At 38.8% G+C, this 22,758-nt stretch overlaps 1 protein-coding gene across 5 annotated transcripts in view; it reads left to right on the top strand.

Moving 5' to 3' along the window:
• Nucleotides 1–22,758, top strand: part of espn (espin) — an 87,413-nt gene that overhangs the window by 54,810 nt on the left and 9,845 nt on the right. For 3 of the 5 annotated variants that reach the window (XM_079637537.1, XM_079637534.1, XM_079637533.1), the window contains 4 exons: nucleotides 5,541–5,766; nucleotides 10,344–10,415; nucleotides 17,422–17,567; nucleotides 19,614–19,961. In XM_079637537.1, coding sequence (XP_079493663.1) covers nucleotides 5,541–5,766; nucleotides 10,344–10,415; nucleotides 17,422–17,567; nucleotides 19,614–19,961 — 792 coding nt within the window. The remainder of the gene's footprint in view (nucleotides 1–5,540; nucleotides 5,767–10,343; nucleotides 10,416–17,421; nucleotides 17,568–19,613; nucleotides 19,962–22,758) is intronic. The other 2 variants (XM_079637536.1, XM_079637535.1) reach the window with 1 other exon arrangement.

The raw sequence follows: 22,758 nt of genomic DNA, 5'->3' as shown, positions 1-22,758 counted from the left end.
GTCTGACACCCCCCCCCCCCCCCCCCCGTGTGTGTCTGTGTGGGGGGTGAGGGAGGGCAGAAAGACTCTATTAAAAATAGGTATATTGTGCCATCTAGTGTTTTATACTATGTATACATGTGTTTTTTCTTTTAAACAAGTGTTTTAAAGTACAGTAATTTCAATGAATATATATACCACACTTCATAGGAATTTTCGGTGTTGTGTACTTACAATGGTTGCTGATTTCATGTGTCCGTTAAGTCCATGAGACTGTAGGGTGTCTAATTTTTCTTTTTAGGTTTCAGAAGGGTGCTCACGCATACTTTGTGGTTGATATGTGCCCTCGATGCGCACTTTTGCAGAACCCACACTGATGCAAGCTCTAAAGCAGACTTCTTCTCGACAGTCAAAGCGGAGTTACGTTATTGCCCGTCGTGCACAGGAACCCTAAAGGCACCGGGGTGGCGGTTTATATATATATATATATATATATATATATATATATATATATAAATATAGCTGCAAGCAGCGATTACGGGCCCAAGCCGGTGGCACCGTCTTCCTGGTGCCTTTAGTGCAACTAAAGGCACCGGGGTGGCGGTGCCACCGGCTTGGGCCCGTAATCGCTGCTTGCAGCTATATTTATATATATATATATATTTATTTTTTGTTATTTAAAGAGTGCGTTAGTAATGTGCGCCCATAGGTGGGTCCACAACGGATGTACACTCTGCTCATTAAACACACAGGGACGCACAGCAGCACACAAACATGCCAAATATAAAAAATAAAAGGATTACAATGTAAAAGATTATTATTGTGTACATAAATATATGGTGGATATATGTACATAAATATATGGTGGATATATAAATATATTGCTTGTCCCGTAGATGGTCTGCTTGCACACTTTTACCTTGCGCACGAGCAGATCCATTTGCACTCTGTGTTCGGTCTTTCCACTATCAAATTTCGTCATGTAAATAGCGAATCCGCCATGGCTCGAGTGCAACTGGCATTTAAAGGGAATGAGAGATGAGACTCTGATTGGTTTAAAGCACGTAAATCCCAAGACACACCCATTACTCATTAAGACAACAGGGACAACCCTTTTAGACCATGCGCCTGGCGCGTTGTTAAACTAGCAAAAGTGGATTCGGACACGCACTAAGGGAACTTGCGCCATGCGCTTTAGACCATGCGCTTAGATCATTAAAGTAGAGCCCAGTTTTTCTTAAAGCTCATTAAAAACACCACATGGACATATAAACAACATTAAAAGCTTGATTTTTTATCTAGATTTTAACAAATTTGGCAAGGGCCTGACGATATGATACATATCATAATACGATAGGTATTGCGTTATATTGCAACACTTTTAAAAAAATAAAATAAAAATAAAAATAGAGCTGATAATACAACTTGCTGTGTTCCACCTGGGGTATTCTGGTATGTGTATCACATTACTGTATATTGATAACTCAGCAAACATATAAAAACGTCTAGGTTTTGACTGTAACTTCTGTTCCCTTAGAACAGGGAACGAGACTGCGTCGATGACACTTTGGGGAACACCTTAGGCGTGACGGGTGTCTGAAATCACTATCAAATCACGACGATCATATTGACCGGCGACAGCCGCTGACTTCATTAACGTGCAACCCGGAATTATAAAAGGGCGCCTTGCAAACATAACAATCACCTTTCTTCTAAGGGACTGTTTGGCAAGCAGGCCCGAGGCATGGCGAAAAGATGCAGTGGCTCATTCCCTGTTCTCAGGAAACAGTCGTAACCTAGAGGTTCCCTTTCGAAAGGGAACTCGCACTGCGTCAATGGGGAACGATATACTAGCGTCACCATGCTAATTGGCAGTGACAACTGTCAAAACCAGCTAAATTCAAATGAAATGCCAGAACCACTCACCCTCAGGTCACACTGGGCTGTCAGTGACAGCATTCCCTACGGTCATAGCCCAAGCTATACACTTCACATGAAAACCTCCATAAACTTTGTTTAATGAATGGCCTTGCTGGGCCTGCTCAAGGGCCTAGGACCACAGCTTAAAATTAGAAGGGGTCCCCTCTAGGGAATGTGGCTAGGGAACCCGAAGGAGCCCCAGCCAATCACTATTCAGGGAAAACTTACTCACCCGAAATGCCACCAGGAAGGCCTGGCCTGGCGTCACTTACATTGGACACTTCGGTTTGGCCAACTTCCTGTCTTAACTTCCAAAGATAGAGCCTCTGGACACTTGCCTTTAGATAAAGCATCCAACCCGAGGGACTGCGAAGCTGACAGTAAACCACTCGGCCTGGATTTCAGAGACGGGGTATCCAGGAGAGCATAACTCAGGATAGCGCTTACAACCCTTGCCAGAGAGTGGATCCACAAGCGGGACCCGAAGCACGAGATCCAGGCGCTGAACCCTCTTTGCTCGAGAAGAGGGCCAGACAAGAGCGGAGCGTTCTCAAGGGAACGCTCACAGTTTGCACAGGCCACTACCTCAAGAACTTCACCCAAACAAAAAACGCACATCTCGTGTGTGTTACCCGGCGTCAAGTATCTTGGGCACGTTAATGAAGTCAGTTGCTATCGCTAGTCAATATGATTGCTGTGATTTGATAGTGATTTCAGACACCTGTCACGCCTGAGGCGTTCCCCAAAGCATCATCGACGCAGTGCGAGTTCCCTTTCAAAAGGGAACTTCCATTATTGCACAGTGGCACTGAACAGTGAACACACTTAAATGTATGCATTGCATATTGTGTCACTGAACACTTTCAACTAAAAATGTAGATGCCACAAAAATCATATAAAAATAAAGTGCATTAAGTAAACAATTTTTAAAAACTGAAATAGTATGTTGTAAATATAAAATACATTAATATACATTCATAAAACTGAAATAGCCAGTATGCTCTATTATGCTGTGAACAATAACATACTGTAGTCAACTCAAAAGTTGTTTTCAAGTGTCTAAATATATCTTGATAACTCATCTGAGAATTGGGATCACATATAGCGTGGCTCCATTGTGTTCAACATATGCCTGAAGCCGGGGTTTTCAACTACACTATATGGCTGTAAATCCTTACAAATGAAATGCACCATAGAATCGATTTGACTTTTGCTAGGCGACGAAGATGGGAAAAACACGACTTAACTACCACATCTGCGTATCAAACTTAAGACCAGAATCAAATCGAAAGCCTGAGTTTTTGCACACGGGGTGACCCATTGGGTTAGGTAACCAAGGTTACTACTGCCATTAAAAGCATCACCAGGCCCAAACAGAATCACTTCAGTTTTACCTTCATTCAATGTCAGGAAATTATTTTTCAACCATAATTTACATTTACATTTAATTATTTAGCAGATGCTTTTATCCAAAGTGACTTACAAATGAGGAGAGCAATATAAGCAATCAAACTAACAATAGGACAACAATATGCAAATGCTGTGACCCTTCTCAGTTTAGTCTAACGCAGTGGGGTTTTTTTTATAGATAGAATAGAATATAGACTAGTCATTATAAGTGAAATAGAAAAGTGAAAATAAATCCCATATTTATGACAGGCAATATAGCTTTGTAGATAGCGAGTCATTGACATCCTATATGATGAGGACGTTCAGTGCTATTATGCATCTTTGGCCCTGTCCCAAATGGCACCCTAAGTAGGAAGACCGCAAGTGCTTAGGCCCTTAGTCACTTTCGTGACGTAACGCCGCTCTGACTGTCGGCTCGCATCAGTGCGCATCGAGTGCTCATATCGACCGCAAAGGGGGCGCTCAAGAGCATACTTCTGAAACCTAAAATGACATATGAGACACCCTACGGTCTCATGGACTTAACGGACACGTGCACACGGTAATCATTGTCCACAAGACCGAAAGTGCATATGAAGAGGTGTGCCATTTGGGACAGGGCCTTCTATTACAGAATCTCCGGATCAAAACACAGGCGAAGAAGAAACAGAAACTAGTAGAAGATAGCGTACGCAAATGTAAAACAAAGCGATCATCAAACATTAAACAGCATATAAATCAAAACTGCCTAATGTTACAGAATGAAATGTTGAACCCATGAAGAGGAAACGACTGTGAAGCTTTGGTGGTGTTGATGGACTCGATCTACTACATCTGTGTTTTGATCATCGTTCTAAATCCGATCCAGACGTAGTCTTTGACAAAAATATGTGATCTTTTTGTATAAAATGTTACTTTTTTATGAAACTAACCCAGATTCAATAAGTGATAAAAAAGGATGCATGAAGCTAGAATAACATGTTTTTAAAATGGAAAGAGTTAAAGGTGGAGTGTGTGATTTTTAGCGGCATCTAGTCGTGAGGTTGCGAATTGCAACCAACAAAAGTTACGGTGGCCGACAGGAAATGTCTTCGTCTGAGACAGCAGAGAGTAGCCAGTTAAGCAATGAGGTTTCTTTACAAAGATAAATTAAGAAATTAGGTTTACTTGATTATTCACTAAAACAATGCTATTGAGAATATTATTGTAACTTGTTCATCATTGTGTCAGTGTTTTATTCTCTGACTTTAGCTAGCTTCCTTGCACGAAGAACAACATAGTAACGAAACACGTTTGTCCATTTATAGCTACTGTAGAAACATGTCGGCGCATTTCAATGTAAGGGGACCCGCGGTGTATGTAGATAGAAATGGCTTGTTCTAAGGTAATAAAAACATAACGGTTCATTATATAAGGTCTTTATACACCACTGAAAACATAGTTATGTATATCATATTGTATTTCGGTCAACAGATACTCCTTAATATTACACAATACACCTTTAAAGTACAGTTATATTTCAAGTATAAAAAATTAATACCTAAATTAGAACAGAGTAGTATACTTTAAGTGCAAAAATAATGAATAAATAGTAAACTATAAGTATGTTATGTTCACTTACAGAAAACTTACAAGTATGCTTGCAGTATAAAACTATAAAGTGTACTTTCATAAACTAAAAAAAAGTACTACACGCATTAAAATAGTAAATTATATACTTATACGTTCACTTGTAGTACTGATGCAGTACAAACTAGAAATGTAGTTGTGAACTAGATGTGCACTTAAAGCTTACTACTGTTACATTTATAGTACACTACAAACGTATGCTTTTATATACTAAAAAGTGAGCCAATTTAGTCCCAAGTAGTATTGAAATAGTACACTCACAAGTTTACTACTAGTACATTGATATTAGTATACTTACTACATAAAATATACTTTAAAATATACTTGAACATTACTTAAGTATACTTCATAAAATGAACTCAAAGTATACTTCTTTTTCATAAGGGTTGTTGCACATTGATCACACTTTTCAGGGAAACAGTTTTACAAATACCTTACTCAGTGGTCTCTTTATATTAATGGTATAGGTTACCCAAAAATGAAAACTTTCTAATAATTTCCTCAAACTCATGTCATCCCTGATGTATATGACTTTCTATCTTCAGTTGAACACAAATTAAGGTTTTTAGATCGAATATGTGGAGTCCATGTGAATGACCCATGCTCACCTGTTCTCTCCACAGGGTTCTGCACTGTTGGAGGACTCTGCAGACAAAGGCCCTGCTCCTGAGAACGGGACCGGAACCGCAGAGGATCTACCCCTTCCTCCTCCACCACCTCCCCCACCCACCAGCACCTTCATCCCTCCTCCACCTCCTCCTCCACCTCTTCCATCGGATCTGCCCCCTCGTCCCCCATCCACCAGCACAACAGCCCCTTCCCAGCGTCGCATGTCTTCCTCCTCCAGCAGTGAGTACTGACACCATCTCATCCAGAACTTCACAATATTTGATCTCTCTAGGAAATGAATGGTGATATAAAGTGTTTAAAGGGGTCATGCATTAACAGCATTAATTTTTCATTGTATATTTCATACCAAGTAACAATATACTGTCAATGTAAAAAGCACAACATAAGCCAGCTGTTGCGGTTATACACTGTTTTTGGTGCCTTTCAATTAAACAGTCCTTACGGGGATAGATCACCCAAAAAATCATAGTTTACTCACTCTCAAATTGTTCCTAACCTGTATACATGTATATGTCTTTGTTTCTATGTACACAAAGGAAGATATTCGAAAGAATGTTTGTAACCGAGCAGATCTCAGGCCCTAGCAGATCTTATTTTTTTCTATGGTAGTCCATAGGGGCCCGAGATCTGTTTGGTTACCAACATCCTTTAAAATATCTTCCTTTGTGTTCAGCAGAACAAAAACATTTATACAGGTTTGGAACAACTTGAGGGTGAGTAAACGATGACAGATTTTGAATTTTTTGGTGAACTATCCCTTTAAGGCTGTAACACACCAAGCCGACGGTCAGCCATCGGCCAAAGTCAAGCCTTTGTTGAGCGGCTGTCAGTCTAGTTTTTTGCGGTCTGTTCCACACTGTCTGCACTTGTTAGATTCTGGCTGCGACTTTTTGGCCGGTTGGGTATGTTGAGTTGGTGAAAGAGACAACACTGATTGGCTGTTCAACTTATTGAACAAGTGCACGAGAACAAGAAAGCAAGAAAAATGTGATGCTAGAGTGTACAGACAGACAGCTTCTTTAATTTTACATCTTCACTTCTGAGCATTTCAATGCAAAAAGTTTCACTACTATATTCTATACTGCCTGTACAGACAGTAATTTCCTCTCCCGCAGGCACAGAACATACGTACTAGTAGTCTTTGCGATCTATTCAATCTCGACTTTTTGACATCACTGGTTCTTTGATGTCGGTTTGGTGTGTCACAAGCTTTACAATTAACCAGGCTGTTTTTGTTATGGTAACTTTAAAGGGCGTTCATACTAACAGCAATGTGCAATGCCAAAGTGATTTAGTTATTTTCAGTTAGCAAATTGAGGCAACATGAGTGAAAGAAACCATTGACAATGCAAAAAAGTTGACCACGGCTCAGATTTACGCAAATGAAGTTGCATAATGAGCAGTAGTGCAATGCGGTGACTACTAATGGGAGTGTAGACAGTGATTTGTAGCCTGATACAGTTGGATACAGTGATGGAGAACGAACATATACTAGCTAGCCTAACAGCAATGAGATTTGTCCATCTTCTTTATGAATTTAACCATTGACAATGCAAGCACCCCTTGTGAAAGCCTTTAGTTATATTTAGCTGACCTCTTTGCCTGTGAAACAAGTAACAATGCTTACTTAGGGGTTATGCATTTGACCCTTTCACTTGTTTGACCCTTTAATCTTCTCCTATCCCTAGAGGGCAGATTATTAGTGCCAGAAAGTGATGACGCATACGGCCATGCTATGCCACAGCTTTGACAGATTGTACAAAATGAGTTAATACTTTTATACTTTTGTTTAGCCTTTTTTTATAAAAGCCAGTAGATTTGTGTGTTTCACGTTTGCTATTTACACGTAAGGTCACCATTGTTCGATTTTCATGCTTGCAAGTCTTCAAAAGCCCTCACAAGTGCAGAAAATGTCTATAAGAAGCTGAAGACTCAGGAACAAGACTCCCTGGATGGCCTTATCAAGGACATTTATTGTGCCAAAATCCAGGATGAACTTTTATTCTTAGAGAAATATTTCTGGCTAAAAACAAGTATAGGGCTATTGACAGCATCTTTTGCAGGATGTCGATAACCACTGAATTTTTTTTTGTATGGTGTTATATACAACTCCCCCAATAGAAATGACTTAAGTTTTGCCTGTGTGATGATGTTGCAGGGTGATCTGAATTCATTTTTAAGCTAGGTGAACTCCTACTGATATATCCTGATAAATTGGAAACAGTGAATCCCCTGTCAATCAGAACACAGCTAGACGATCTAAAAGCCTTTGTTAAATAGTTGGTGATTTGAGAAATATCCTGTGAAATAGTATACAGTATCTAGCTAGCTAATGCAGAGATAAATGCTAAAAGTCCAGATACTGGGAAACCAACAAATTGCAGCAGGGCAAATATCTACAGTACATTTAATTTACGTACTTTAGACAAAGTAATTCATCCAAACCCTTTAGACCATTGGAAAAACACCAGAGGCCTCATTTATAACATTTTGCGTAGAAGCCATCCTACATTTGATCTTACAGTAATTTCTCAAATGTGCGTACATGTGATTCAGAGAACAAATGTTCGCAAAAAAATGTGTGTACGTCTCTCTTCCAGATCTAATATATATATATATATATATATTGCAAATGATCTTAAAATTGTGCACAGTTGAATCCAAATCCTTTACTTGAGAATGGCGAGTGACAAGAATTGCTTAGATTCCCAAATACCTGCAGTTCTCCGACTCTCTGCCACAAGGAAAATTGCGTATCTGTTTAGAACCTGATATGGCGATAAGCACTTTTTCACGTCAACGTTTTAAAAAATATGAAAATTGGCATGGATTTTAGCATACGCAAGATCAAATCTGTGCATACACACGTTTTATAAATGAAGCCCCATGTGACTAAAACTACATGTGGAAGCCAGGCATCTCTTGCATTTGTCATCAATGTAAGGGTATATTTCAGAGAGCCAGACCGTGGGAAAATTATCTCTAAGAAATATTGTAAATGGTATGTATTCTACAGTTTTCTCATTATCACGCAAAGCCACTCTCAAGCTCTTTTAGTTTCAGTAATAATATCTAAAGCCAAACAATAAAATAATTGTACATGGTAATCAACTGTATGTCACAGATACTGTTGACAGGTTGTAAATCATTTTTTAACAGAGAATATTCCTTTTAAATGTTTAATATGAAATTTAACATAACTGGTGCGAGCGCATTGGTGTCAAACTTCAATATACGTATTTGTGTTTGCGTGGATCTTCAGCCATGGGTGAATGTGCAACCAATCTAACATCCAATTTAAAATATTCATGCTGTTTAGTCTGCAATCCTAAACCGTTTATTTAAACCAGATGTTGTGGATATCAGTAGACACGTCCATGTTCAGTCCAACTCTCGATATCGCCAAGTGCTCTCCAAGAGCACAAGATGGAAGACTTAGAAACGGCCACAAGGTAAATCTTACAAAGTTCTAGCCTGTTAACATGAGATCTGGCGGCCTGCTCATTCCAAAGTCTATTTACGAATTAATGCGCATGGGCTATTGTTACTTTGAAATCGGGTTTAGTGTTCTGCCATTTACTTAATTGTTCTTCCTCCAAGGGATACTTGACATGTCTTCAGGACGCGACAATATCCATGATGTGTTGTACAATTCAATGTCAGGGAAATGTAACACTTTATACAGACTCACTGGCCGTTGATTTACACCGTCCATTTGCATCTATGGTGGCCTATGAAAGAGAAAACAAAAGCAGTGAATACACAGACAGAAAGCCCAACACTATCTGGCTGGACACCTGATTTCCTTCTTCTGTTGCAAAGAATGAGTGTTTTAAGGTACTCATGACAGAAGAATTAGAGATTCATTATTTTGTGCTTATTTATGGCAGCAATGCAGGATGATAAATACAGATCCAGTTAGCACTGTATGCTAAGCCAAGTATCACTATTTTAATTGATTATACATTTGAACAAACTCATAATCATGTGTATTAAATGTTAAGTGTGTGACTTGTCCTGCACAGTTTTGATAAATTCGTATGACTGGATGAGAAAAGGTGCCATTTTCACCTGGCAGATAATAAAATGGGTAAAAATGGCTTGGACAAGTAAGCAAACATCCTGCTTACTACTGTAGCAGCCACCCAGGGCACCATTGCAACCTCCTTTTAGCAATTCCATGGTAGCCATTCAGATGACCATAGAAACCCCCTAGCAACCACACAAAAGACCCGAGCAGCCACCAGAGTACCCTAGCAACCTACTGCACATACTAAAAGACCTCAGAACACCTTTGCAACCGCATAGCAAATACCTAGCAACCAAACCATCTGCCTGAGTGCAAGTTTTGTTTGAGCAAGCACTTTAGACAAAAATCCAGTGTTTTATTGCTCTGTTCCATTTTAATGGTTTAGGAATTTAATAAATGTTTTCAATCAAATATTTTCAGAGCATATATAGATCACAATGGCCACAATTAATTGATTCGTTTTTTTCTTTGCCATTTGAATTGATTTTGTATTTAGTGAAGAGGCAAACAGGTTATTAAAACAATATTGTGTTTCATTGTATTTCGTTTTTTGTTTGTTTGTTTGTTTGTTTCATCTCCTCCATGTCCTTACTGTATTTGTCCTCCCATCATCCTCTGTGTCTGTCTTCACCACACCTGTCTTACTGAACACCTGTCTGCTGGGATCTGTCTCTCTTTCTCTCTGGCTGTCTGCTTTGCATGGACACTTTGCTGTTTCTTCTGGCTTTCCATATTATTCTCTTCTCATGACGCAATCGCTCTAAAGAAGTAGATCTTTCTTCTACGCATCTGTCTTCCTCTGTCAACCCTGCTCCAGAAACACTCCGTCAGAGGAAGAGTAAGTATTTTCCCCCAAACCTCATTATGTGTATGTGTGTGTGTGCGTGTGTGTGTTGGCATTTATATGTTTCATTCTTTACATTAATTCTTCTAATTTCCCTTCATTGAGAGCATTAAGTGTGTTGTTTGTTTGGCTACTGGACCACAAGCTGAAGTAATCATTTTCAATGATCAATCATTTTCAATATTACCATGAATATTCACTTCAGATAGCCAAAGAAACCACAGCACCCAGAGTGAGTTTTTCTGTGATTCCAGTTTCGATCAGCCCACAGACTTCCCAGATGCTGTGGGGACTCTGGCACATCAGCTGTGATTGTTAATACAGCTTACCTATATTGATTTATGACATTGTGCTGTGGGTAAGGTCGTTTTGTGGCTCAAAACACTAAAAAATTATAAAAAAGTCAACATGAAATGGCACAAGTTGAAATTCACAACCGTTTTTACTGATGTATTTCTAAGTGGAACAGGATAGTCAATGAGATATTGTTATAAAAAGTGGACGTGTCATACCAGATGGAGCCAGGTGGTTGGTTGACAACCAAGAGGTTAACATCTGCAGATAAGTAAAGTTGTTTCAGACACAGAGCAAGTTGTTATATTTTGATGAAACATTATGAAATGCACTGATTAATTATGTACAATAAAACCATAGGAAATATGTTTTCATGTTGACTTATCCTCTTAAAAATCGGATCTGGAATAAAAATAATGTATCATTTTGATTAGTGTATTGAATTTACAAGCAATTCATCTATTAAAGTGCTGTCATTTGACACTGGTCTGCAGAGTCATATGTAGTGAATGAGTATAAAGGTGTGTAAACAGTGGGCGGCCTTATTGACTCTGCCCTCCCGTCAACGCAACACTTTCAACCTACGTCACATTATTCCTCACTATGCACAGCTATTGTTAACATCTTGATCCTCTTTTTTCTGCTCGTATTCAGGCTCAAGTTCTTCTGTTTGCCTTTGTTTAAGTTATTAACGTGATATTTAGTTACAGTTCATAAATGAAGATTTGTCAAGTCAAGGTCGAAGGTAACGTATAGTGTGTTTTTACTGAGATATATGATGATGTATTTAACAGCTAATGCTGGGCAAAATAGCTGAAATATAAATTGTATTTTGATATTTGATAAGTCTTTTGATTATTTTTATTTAATTTTTTTATTTACTCTGAAATGAGGGTGATGTTTTGTTCAATTAGAAGAACTATTATTTCAACCAAACAGGCATTGTTACCAAGTAAATGGTCAGTGTTAACAAAGTAAAAAAAAAAAAAAATGGCAAGTTTTCCATACTTGAATAAAGTGACAAAGGGAGGAGTGATATATACGGTAGTCATTTTAATTTGTATGCATGAATACTGTTCATACAGTAGTAATTAATAGCATTTTTTACCTATACATGTTGACATTTTAAGTGATGTCTCAAATGCAGAAGAAAATTTTTAGTTAAATTGATTTGTTGAATAAGATCAATGGTGGTTCTCAACTAGTTTCTTCAGAACCCAGATTTTACATTTGACATAATTTGGCAAGCCCATTTTTTATTTGTAATCTGTCCCATATTTTCTTTTGTCGTTTTGGTAATGTTTTTTTTTTCAGGATTAGGACATGGTATATTTGTTCCAAAATATTGTAGAGTTGTTAAGCATATAGTATTGCTGTCATATCTATGCAAATGACATGTTGTAAGTTGCATTTTATTATTAGGGTCAAAGCACTGAAGGTGCATACTGTTCCTATTCTTCTTCTTCTTCTGCTCTTGAAGTCTATGGCAGCCCATATAACCGCTTACTGGAAAGTTGATGTTGATGAAATTTGGCACACAGATAGAGCACAGTCTGAACATTAACCACGGTGATTTTGGAGTCTCTAACTCAATCGCTTTTGCGCCACAAACTGTCCAAAGTTTCACTTATGTTGATGCTAGGCTTGCTGCGATAGTCGGTTACAGTGTGTTCAGCCGCACACGATTACATCACTTGCCTATCGCGGCATTTTTTATAGTAAAAAAATATTTTTGTTCAGTTAGAGAACAGACACTATAATTAAAAACTGAACACGAACGAGAGTCGCAGCACTGATCAGAAGCAGGAGTCACATGACGAGAGTGAGGCGAGCTGACTGACAAGACGATGGCGAAATATTTTGTTTCAAAGTGAAATGTTAAAGCGCCTATTTGGCAATATTATGGATTTAAACCCAATGCTAATAGGAAACCTGCAAATAACTTCCATAGGAATTCATTTGAAATGTTCGCTGTGCTCCGTAAGCGTAAGGGTATGAAATCCCCCAAAATGCAAACAACTTTTGAATAAATTAGCCTATTGCAATGAAACTGGTCTTAACAGAGAACATAGATACCAATTTTGCCATAGTCGGCCGAACTTCCTGTCCGTCATTTTGATTGTCTTTAAAAACCTACTTTTTTAAACTCATCCTTGACCGGTGGCCCAATTTTCACGAACATTGAATTATATCATCTTCAGACATGGATTTCTTGTCGATAGACAAAACAGTTCTCGTATATCACATCAACAAATTGTTGCCATGGTGCCAAAACTACTGGGGGCACTATCATACAGGTGCCAGGCGCAACCCAAGTGTGTTTTGCTAGTTTCAGCCTGACGCAGTTACCATTTTCACGTCCTGTGCCACGTTGTTTAAATACCAAATGCATTTGCGCTCATCTGGGCGCCCATGGTAGCCTGGGAAAACCCAGACCACTCTCAGTTGTAACTGAGTAAGGGTCTGGCAAAGCTCCATAGACAATTCATTTCCACAGGGGCGTCACCAACGGACGTCGGATAGATCTAAAACCAATCAGAGCGATGAATGACATGACGTATGCAGAGCGACGGAGAAACATCTCGAGACTCTCAGCAATTCTCTGTTTGTGTTAACGAAAATGACAATTTTAAATCGCTTGAAACAGACGCGATAGCTGATTCGAACGAGTGATGTCGTGATGTTCCACGGCGGCATCCATCTTTGTAATGTACAAAATCTGCGTCACCGTCTTTGCTCTGTCGTCATCGTGTAAAGCCCACCCCAACGTTTCCGATTGGTGCCGCGATTTCGACGGATTGGAAATGGGTTTCAATGGGCTCTTTGCCAGACCCACTTGCAGAGCAAATCTAAATTTGCCGGAAGTGGTCTGGGTTTTCCCAGGCTACGCCCATGGGGGTGCTGGTCTGAAAACGAGGTCTGTTCAGACGCATTGATGGCACGTTGCTATTTTGAGGCAACTGAAACAGACTGGGCCATTGACCAACTGAAACCTGGTCTAAAGTCCATGGCGCACATTTTTTTTTGTTTAGTAATGTGTGCCTATAGGCGGGTCCACAACACGGACTCTGCTTATTAAACACACACATTGTTCAGCAGCACACAAACATGCCAAATATTAAAAATAAAAGGATTACAATGTAAAAGATTATTATTGTGTACATAAAGATATGATGGAATCCGGCTTGTCCCATAGATGGTCTGCTCACACGCTAACCTTGCGCACGAGCAGATCCGATTCCTCTCTGGAGACGCATTCGGTCTTTCCACTATCAAATTCCATCAAATAGCGAAACTGGCATTTCAAGGGTATGGTAGATGAGACTCTGATTGGTTTATTGCATGTAAAACCCAAAACACACCCATTACTCATTAAGAGAATAGAGACAACCTTTTTAGACCATGTGCCTGGTGCGTCGACCATTTTTCCCGTCGTTGAACTAGCAAAAGTGGATTCGGACGCGCCCTAAAGGCACTTGCGCCATGCGCTTTAGACCATGCGCTTAGATCATAAAAATTGGGCCCTGAGGCTGTATCTCTGCAATACTTTACATTTACATTTAGCCATTTAGCAGATGCTTTTATCCAAAGCAACTAACAACTGAGGACTAAAGCAAGCGAGTCATCGTGAAGAGACAAAAACAACGCAAGAAGTGCTCAAAATACAGTTCAAGCATTGAGTAGCATAAGCCAGACAATGGAGGATTACAGGAATAGGAAATATAGATATTATTTTTTTTATTTTTTTTTATGTTAAGTGCTCACGGAAGAGATTAGTTTTCAGTTGTCTTTTGAATGTTGTCAGGGATTCTGCATTCCAGACGAGGGTGGGGAGATCATTCCACCAGCATGGAACCGTGAATGAGACTGTTCTGGAAAGTGATTTTGTGGCTCTCTGTGATGGTACCACGAGCCATCGCTCATTGACCGATAATAGGCTTCTGGTAGGGATGTAGACTCGTAGGAGTGAGTGAAAGTAGGAAGGAGCTGAGCCTGTGGTCAAACTGTAAGCAAGCGTCAATGCCTTGAACTTGATGCAAGTGGTAGCCAGTGCAGAGAGATGAACAGAGGAGTGACGTGGGCCCTTTTGGGCTCGTTGAAGACAAGACGGGCTGCAGAATTCTGGATCATTTGTAGAGGTTTAGTTGCACATGATGGAAGACCAGCCAGAGCATTGCAATAATCCAGCCTAGAGATAACCAGGGCCTGGACGAGAAGTTGTGTTGCATGCTCAGTTAGGAAAGGCCTGATCTTCCTGATGTTGTTCAGCGCAAACCTGCATGATCGAGCTGTCTTTGTAATGTGGTCTGTGAAGGTCAGCTGGTCATCAAATGTTACTCCAAGATTTCTGACCGACCTTGATGGGGTGATTGAGGTTGAATCTAGCTGGATAGTGAAGTCATGCTGTAGAGACGGATTGGCAGGGAGGACGAGAAGTTCAGTCTTTGCCAGGTTGAGCTGCAGGTGATGTTCCTTCATACATGCCGAGATGTCCGCCAGGCAGCTTGAGATACGTGCAGCTACTGTGGGATCATCTGGTTGAGGTAGAGCTGGGTGTCATCAGCATAGCAATGGTAAGAGAAGCCATGTGCCTGTATGATGGGTCCCAGTGTTGTGGTGTAAATGGAGAAGAGGAGGGGTCCAATAACTGAACACTGAGGAACCCCTGTGGTCACTTGATGTGCTTCGGATACCTCGCCTCTCCATGCGAGCCTGAAGGACCTACCTGTGAGATAGGGCTCAAACCAGTGGAGGGAAGTTCCTGTGATGCCCAGTGATGAGAGGGTGGACAGAAGGATCTGATGATTCACAGTGTCGAAGCCAGCAGACAGATCCATGGAGAATGAGAACTGATGATTTAGAAGCAGCTTTTGCGATATTGACTTTGGCATATTGACACCAAACGTTGCATGTGTCATTATCACCTCTGACCACACAACATCAATTTGGTTACTGCGCCACCTATTGGTCGAAAAAGATAAATCATTAAATCATATTACTAGTGATTTTCAGCCAAATGTTTAATGAATTACTGATTGTTGCACTTGGTCTGGTGCTCCCAGCCATGCTGTCATGACTTATCGTCTTGTTTGCTGGTTTTGAAGGGTTTTTTGGCACTTTAAGCTGATCAGGACGGAAGACCAAGTAGAACAGTTTTAACCAGCTAAGACAGCTAAGGCGCCATCTTAGGCTGGTTTAAGTTGTTTATTTTTCAGCGGGCAATGGTCATTTGTACATTTGTGCGGTCATTGTAAGGTAATTTGTAGACATGGGTGGATTTATCGATATCTTATGAAAGAACATCAACAGAAAGCATCTTTTTCAGGCATGTTATTCACCGTTTATGTGTCACTCAGCATGATGTGTGAGACTCTTTCCCGTTAATCCACTCAGCTGGTTGCTGAGCAAGAGTTGGAGAGTTAGAGCGAGAGGGTGGCTGATCAGAGGACAGAACTGTGAGTAAGGAGAAGGGTCAGTGAGAGTGAGGAGAGGACGTAGGGTCAGTGAGTGGACTTCAAATCCAGCTCCAATTTGGTAGCCATCTCTTGTCAGAGTTGATTACCGCTGATCCGTTCAGACTTCCCCCAACTGTGATGAGCCACCGGCAGTAAGCAAACGCAGTGTTTTTTGTTCTTGGGGGAGGAGAGGAGAGTTTGAATCAGGAGGGTTGTAGATCTGACTGGTTCTCTCGGTCTGAGAAGACTTATTCATAACCACAGCTATGACAAAACAATAGCACGTCTGTTACGAGGCATTCTGGAGATTTAAATCAAGAACACCAGGTGATGTACATTATTGATTATTTCTTTAATATTGTTCATTTTTTTCAGTTTATATATGTAAGAAGTTGAAAAAATACATTGAGAGTTTGAGTAGTGCAGTGGTCTATATTTATACTTTTTAAATACAGATTTTTTATTTTTGTATTTATTTAATTTTTACATAATTTAGCTTTGTAGTTTTTTTTCTTGCAGAGTAGATTTGTGTTCTATTTATACCTGTAGCTGTCAGCATTCATTTATTTTCGGTAATGCGTGCTTCTCTGGTGGTTTAAATGTTATGGTTAAAAGTCTTTTTTCTCATTTTTATATAATTTCCATAATTAAAGAGGATAAAATCATGTTAAAAGTAAAATTTGTAGATTGTTTAAAGATTGTTATTAGACACTGTGTACAACAACGTTTTGTTTTCTGGCACTGCAATGTATTATGGCACTAAAACTTAAAGAGCAGAGGCCACATTTGGTCAAGTAGATTATGTTATATAACAATCTTAAATTTTCACACCACAAGTCTCATAAAATCCCATTTGTCCTCATTTGCCAGCCACTATCCTATCGTTCTCTTTCAAATTTACCAAATTTCTGCAAAGAATTATGGTAATTTTGAATTATTATTGTAATGTCATGTCATTGTCATGTACGTTTTAAATCATTTTGATGGTTGAAACTTCAACAAAGGCCTGAATGTTTTTTTTTTCATGTTCTTTACTTTTGGTCCTTTCTTTTTAAAACTTTATTTAGTGAGTGGATTCTTTTCATTAGTATTGTTAAGTACTTGCACAGTTACTGAGTGCTTTCGACATTTGTTTAGACGTCTGGGGTTTTAAATGAAATATTTAGGGGAGAAGCTTGTCCGGTGTGTCTCTCTCTTTCTCTTCACGCATCCATTCATCCTGGCTCAGTTTCCCTCTGTCTTTATCTCAGGCAATAAATCCTTCAACATGATGTCCCCCACTGGAGATAATTCTGAGCTTCTGGCCGAAATTAAAGCTGGGAAGAGTCTGAAGCCGACACCTCACACTAAAGGCTACACGACCGTATTCTCTAACAGCGGCCCAGCGGGGAACAACGTAGGTCACGCTCCCTTTCTTTTTTCATTTTACTTTTCCTTGCTAAATTTAGTTCTTGCCTATAAAGTGAAAACACTTAATTTCCTGAAGCCTGTCAAGAGCATTGTTATTACTGTAATGTTTTACTTAAAAGATTGTTTTGAGCTTATACGTTTATATAGTTTATATACTTATAATTTTGTATTATGTATATTCTTAATAGTGATTCTTAAAAGTATTTTATTTTATGATATGAGTTACAGCTGTTGTCGACTTCTAACCTGTGATCTCTCATTTTGGGTATCACTGCCATTGTTTGGCTTGAGATGTGAAGTAATATTGTTTGCATTAGAAATACTGATGCTTATCGATAGAAACAATAGCCAAATCAGATATGTCACATAGATACCAATGGGCAGGATGGACATGGAGTGATATTTCTTTAAATACATAAGAAAATAATAATGTATTGAATACGAATAGAAATGGATACATTAAAAATGGATCAGTATTCCCAAAATATAACTGCTAGGGCCACAAAAGTATTGAAATTCAGAACAAAATTACAGTTACAGTGTATGAAGTTGTAGTTTGGAGCATTATAAAAGTGCAGCTCAGCAATCGGGCCCCACATCTATTGTCCAGGATAATTCATCCAGTTCAGTGAGACACTTGTGTAACTCAGTTATTGGTGCTGTAACACAATAGCACAATTTATCAAAGTTGCGTAATTGAGGAAATGACAGTTGGAGCGTTCGAATCCTTTCATCTAACTTAATTTGCTGACCAGTAATTTCTTGACTAGAACAAGAGGTCTGACACATGTATGGTTGCTTATGTAAATGAAATGTTTAAATTTTTCCAAAGTTTAATGTAACTATTACAAGTATCGTAATTACAAGATGACTCTGTTGTTGTGTTGATGACATTTATTCTCCTCTAAATTGTCTATAGGCCTAATAAAGAGCACCAGGTTACATCGCTTATAAACTGACAATAAGTTGAAATGTTGGTTTTATTACACAACAATGGTAAATTTGGATAAGTCTGAGCTGTCAAAAAAATTCTGAATTGCCAAACAGTGATTTTGAGTCTGACAAAGACATAATTAGGATGGAATTTTTTAATTGCTTAGTTTTTGTAATGCATTGTTTAAAATGTATGCGACATACAATGTTTTCCAAAGAACCATATAACCAACTTAATAACCCTGGTAATAGTTATTTGTAATAGAAAAATAGTTCTTAAAAAGTAGAGGAGAAACAAAAAAGTCTAAAAGATAAGTGACATTTATTAATATTAACAAGAACTATACAGCCAATAATTCATCTCGCAAAACAATGGCTTGCACAGATCATGTTTAACCTCAATGAACCCGATTCTTTTTAGGAAGACAATTGTTAACTGATCCTTAAGCCCGGGACACACCAAGCCGACAATTGGCAGACAACTTCCGTTTTTTTTCTGTGTTTTCTGCAATGTTGGCTCTAGTCGGACGCTGTCGGGGTTTTTTTGGGCCAATTCTGTGAGAGAGAACTCTGATTGGCTGTTCAGCTTTTAGAATGGGTCAGTGCACTAGAATAATAGCAAAACAGCGAGCAAAGAAGTCAAAACGGTACAGATATAAGGCTGTTCTAATTTTACGTCATCTTACCTGAGTGTTCCTGGGCGATTTGTGTTACGGTTTGTGTACCTGCAGCCAGCAGCGTCGGTTTCCCTTTTTGAACGACGAATATAGACAAATAAATCTGCCGAAATAGACAGTTGTCTCATTTACACGCAGCCGCAGAAAGCGCATGCTAGTTGCCAGTCAGCTGTAGTTCTCTTGGTAAGTTCAAATGCAGATTCTTTGCCTCAACGCAGGCGACGCTAGGCGACAACACAGTCGCCTTTCATCAGCGCTAGTTCTTTGGCGTCAGTTTGCTGTGTCCCTACCATTAGATGCTACGAAAAACCATTGAAGAGTCTTTATTTTTAAGAGTGTCTTTTTATTATTCAATTCAGCAGTCACTATATCTATATTTTCTTCTGCAACATTCAATTCTGATTGATCATTTTGAATTCCAGGAGGAACGTCCATCATCGCCGCCAGAGCCTCTGCCAAAACCCCAGTCCAACGACACCCAATCCGCAAAGCCAGAATCTCCACCGCCTGTTTGTCCACCCACGCCACCCACTCCCACCACCAGTGGCGGGTCACCCCAGAACCTGTCCGTTTCACAGAGCAGTGAGCAGCTTGCAGCCACCGTCAATGGAAATACTGCTGTTGGCCAGAGCAAATCCAGTGTGGTGGATGCAGAGAATCTGGTGCCCACACATGACGAGCAGGGCCGAGCCATCCCAGAGTGGAAGCGACAGGTGATGGTGAGGAAACTACAAGTGAAGATGCAGGAGGAGGAAGAGAACAAGAGAAAGGTGAGTGATGAATCAGTTGGGTGTTTTAAACATAAGCTGAGCCAGTGCATCTCTTATCCAACTTAGATTTCAACATTTAGACACTTTAACCAAAGCTTTCAAATCCCAGCTTCATAACATACTTAAAGACCCCACAGAATCACAATTTGAGTATTTCGGCTTTGACTCCATGTGTTTAAGGGCATCGATATGCTAATAGGTCTACATTCCTAAGAGCTGACAAAACCTGCATGCAATCCCAACATCCCAAACTTATCGATCCAATATATTTCCTTTCCCGTCCATTAATTGGATACAAAAGCTCTTTATTTTTTTGTCAATGTTTTTATTTTATTTTATGTTTTATCAACTAAAGGCTATTGGGGGATAAGCTCCTCACTTCACATTTCAGTAGGATATCCGTCAGCACAAGAGAAAAAAAACTGCATGTCAAGGCATTTCATGGGGTCCTTAAGCATGTTAAATAATCACTGTTCGGAATCGCATACTAATATACTACTGTTTTTGCAGTACATGAATATTGTGCACAGTATGCAAATTGTCTTTACACAAAGAATGCACCTCACTTGACCTTTCATTTTAATTGTGATGAATGAAAGTAATATAAGGTGTGATTTCTTGACTTATTTAATTGGGCTTCCAAAAGTTATGACATGTTAAGATAGTATATCGTTTAAAATACAAAGTAACCATGTTTATTTCCAAGATTATACTTGGTTGCCACTCACATGTAACATGATGAGGTCGTGTGACAACAATGCATCATGCTGCTGTTAATAGTATGCAGTATACAGTGCACTCTAAGTAACAAGCTAGTATTCACTTCTGAACATAGCCAATCTCACAGTTAATGTCTAATTGTTTTTGAATGTTTATATAGACTGCTGTTTACAAAGAAAATGACTAACAATTTAACATTTACAATTAATAATTGGAAATGAGTGCACTTTCTCAGCTTATGAGGTCAACAGTATCCTCCTGTAGTTTTAGTAGTGTGAGCTATAGTATCACCTCATTAGATTTTAAGAAAGCTTATGATTTAAAATGTAAATGATAACTTTGAAATTGAGGTTTGAGCTACAGTTTCTACATGGAGGATAGCTAAGCAATGATTCTCTGCATGGTGATTTTTGGATAACATTTTAGTTTAGGGTCCAATTCTCACTATTAACTAGCTGCTCATTAGCATACATATTACTAGGATTACTAGGATATTGGCTGTTTGGTAGTACGTATAAATGCCTTATTCTACATGACCATATTCTACATCCTTAATCCTACCCAATACATAAACTTAACAACTACCTTACTAACTATTAATAAGCAGTAATTGGGAGTTTATTGTAGTTAATAGATAGTTAATAGTGATAATTGGACCTTAATCTAAAGTGTGACCGGTTTTTGAGTATACACTCTTTTAGAAAACTATATCCAACCATTTAGAAAATATATATTAATTTAAAACAAATTGTGGTCATTCACTTCTCCATTAGACCCTAATGAGAAACTGGCTAATGAGTTTATGATCTTTGAGTTACCATAGCAGTGTTGTGTGAATTTGTGCAGCTCTGATTTATTTCATAACTGCGGCCATTTACGGGTTAGCAGGAATTGTCAGTACATAAATCCTACAAATATGTTGTTAATAGATGAAAGGATTGAGAATTAGTGTTGGGATGAGATATTAATTGGTGATTGAATCAATAATAGTGTGTGGCTATTATATGTGTATATATTTTATCCAGGGAACATTGCTTTACATGACAGCATGCATCAGTCACCTAGGCTAGATTATTTCTAGTTGCCTTAGTTAGATGGCATTATCAAACACTTTTACAGGCTACTTTGTTCCTACATATTTATTTATTGAATTATTGTGAATACATCGATGTGTCCCTCTGGCATGTAGCCTACTTGATTGCAAAGTCAAATAGCTGGGGGGAAAACATGTAGGTACGAGTTTGGCTCTGATTTGAAAAAGCTTAAAGTGTAAAGAGTTTTATATTACTGGTCAGACATAGTTTTCAGCTTATGGCAAAGACAGACTTTAAAAATGATTCTTAATCTTTAGTTTTGGTCTGGATTTTATAGTGAGTATCGTGCAGCGTGACATTTGGTTGGCTTTTCCTATACTTTTTGTTGAGTGATGCAGTGTTTAATTTGGGGCTGTTGTGACTATCCAAAGACAAGCCTAAGTGTGTTTGACATTTACTAAGGAAGTATTAGTTTAATGTGGCTTACTGGCGATGGTGCACGACAGCTCTAAGTTTTTACATGGGGATTTAGTGGTGTGATGCAAAGCCCCTTCACACTGCAACTGGTGCTTGGTCATCTTGCTCATTCTACTCATTAAGCTTTTTTTTATTTTTTTATCTTATACTTTCATACATCTTGTTAACGCTCAGAAAGCTTCTCAATATTTATTTATTTATTTATTTTAGATTAGTGGAAATTGGTCAAGTCCTGGAAACACAGGCTAAATATAATTTACAGATAAAGTAAGGACACTTCTGGGTCATTTTCAAATGAATGTCTATGGACAGATCTATGGCAGGCTGTGGAATTATCGGCATTAAATTTAGATTTGTATTCATCAAACTGAATGGGAAACATGTACTGTAAATACTTAAAGTGTACAACACACGTACAACACTTGTATTACTCTCTAAATACTCTTACAATGTAAGTCCTGCAGAAAAGTGGCACACAAGTCTTGAACATTACACATGTTATCATGAAACTGGTGTGATAGAATTGCTTACCAACCCTGACTGTACAAAGTTGTAACTAATCTTTG

This window comes from Phoxinus phoxinus, assembly GCF_949152265.1.
Source record: "Phoxinus phoxinus genome assembly, chromosome: 15".
Lineage (NCBI taxonomy): Eukaryota > Metazoa > Chordata > Actinopteri > Cypriniformes > Leuciscidae > Phoxinus > Phoxinus phoxinus.
This window is presented reverse-complemented; position numbering and strand designations above follow the sequence as displayed.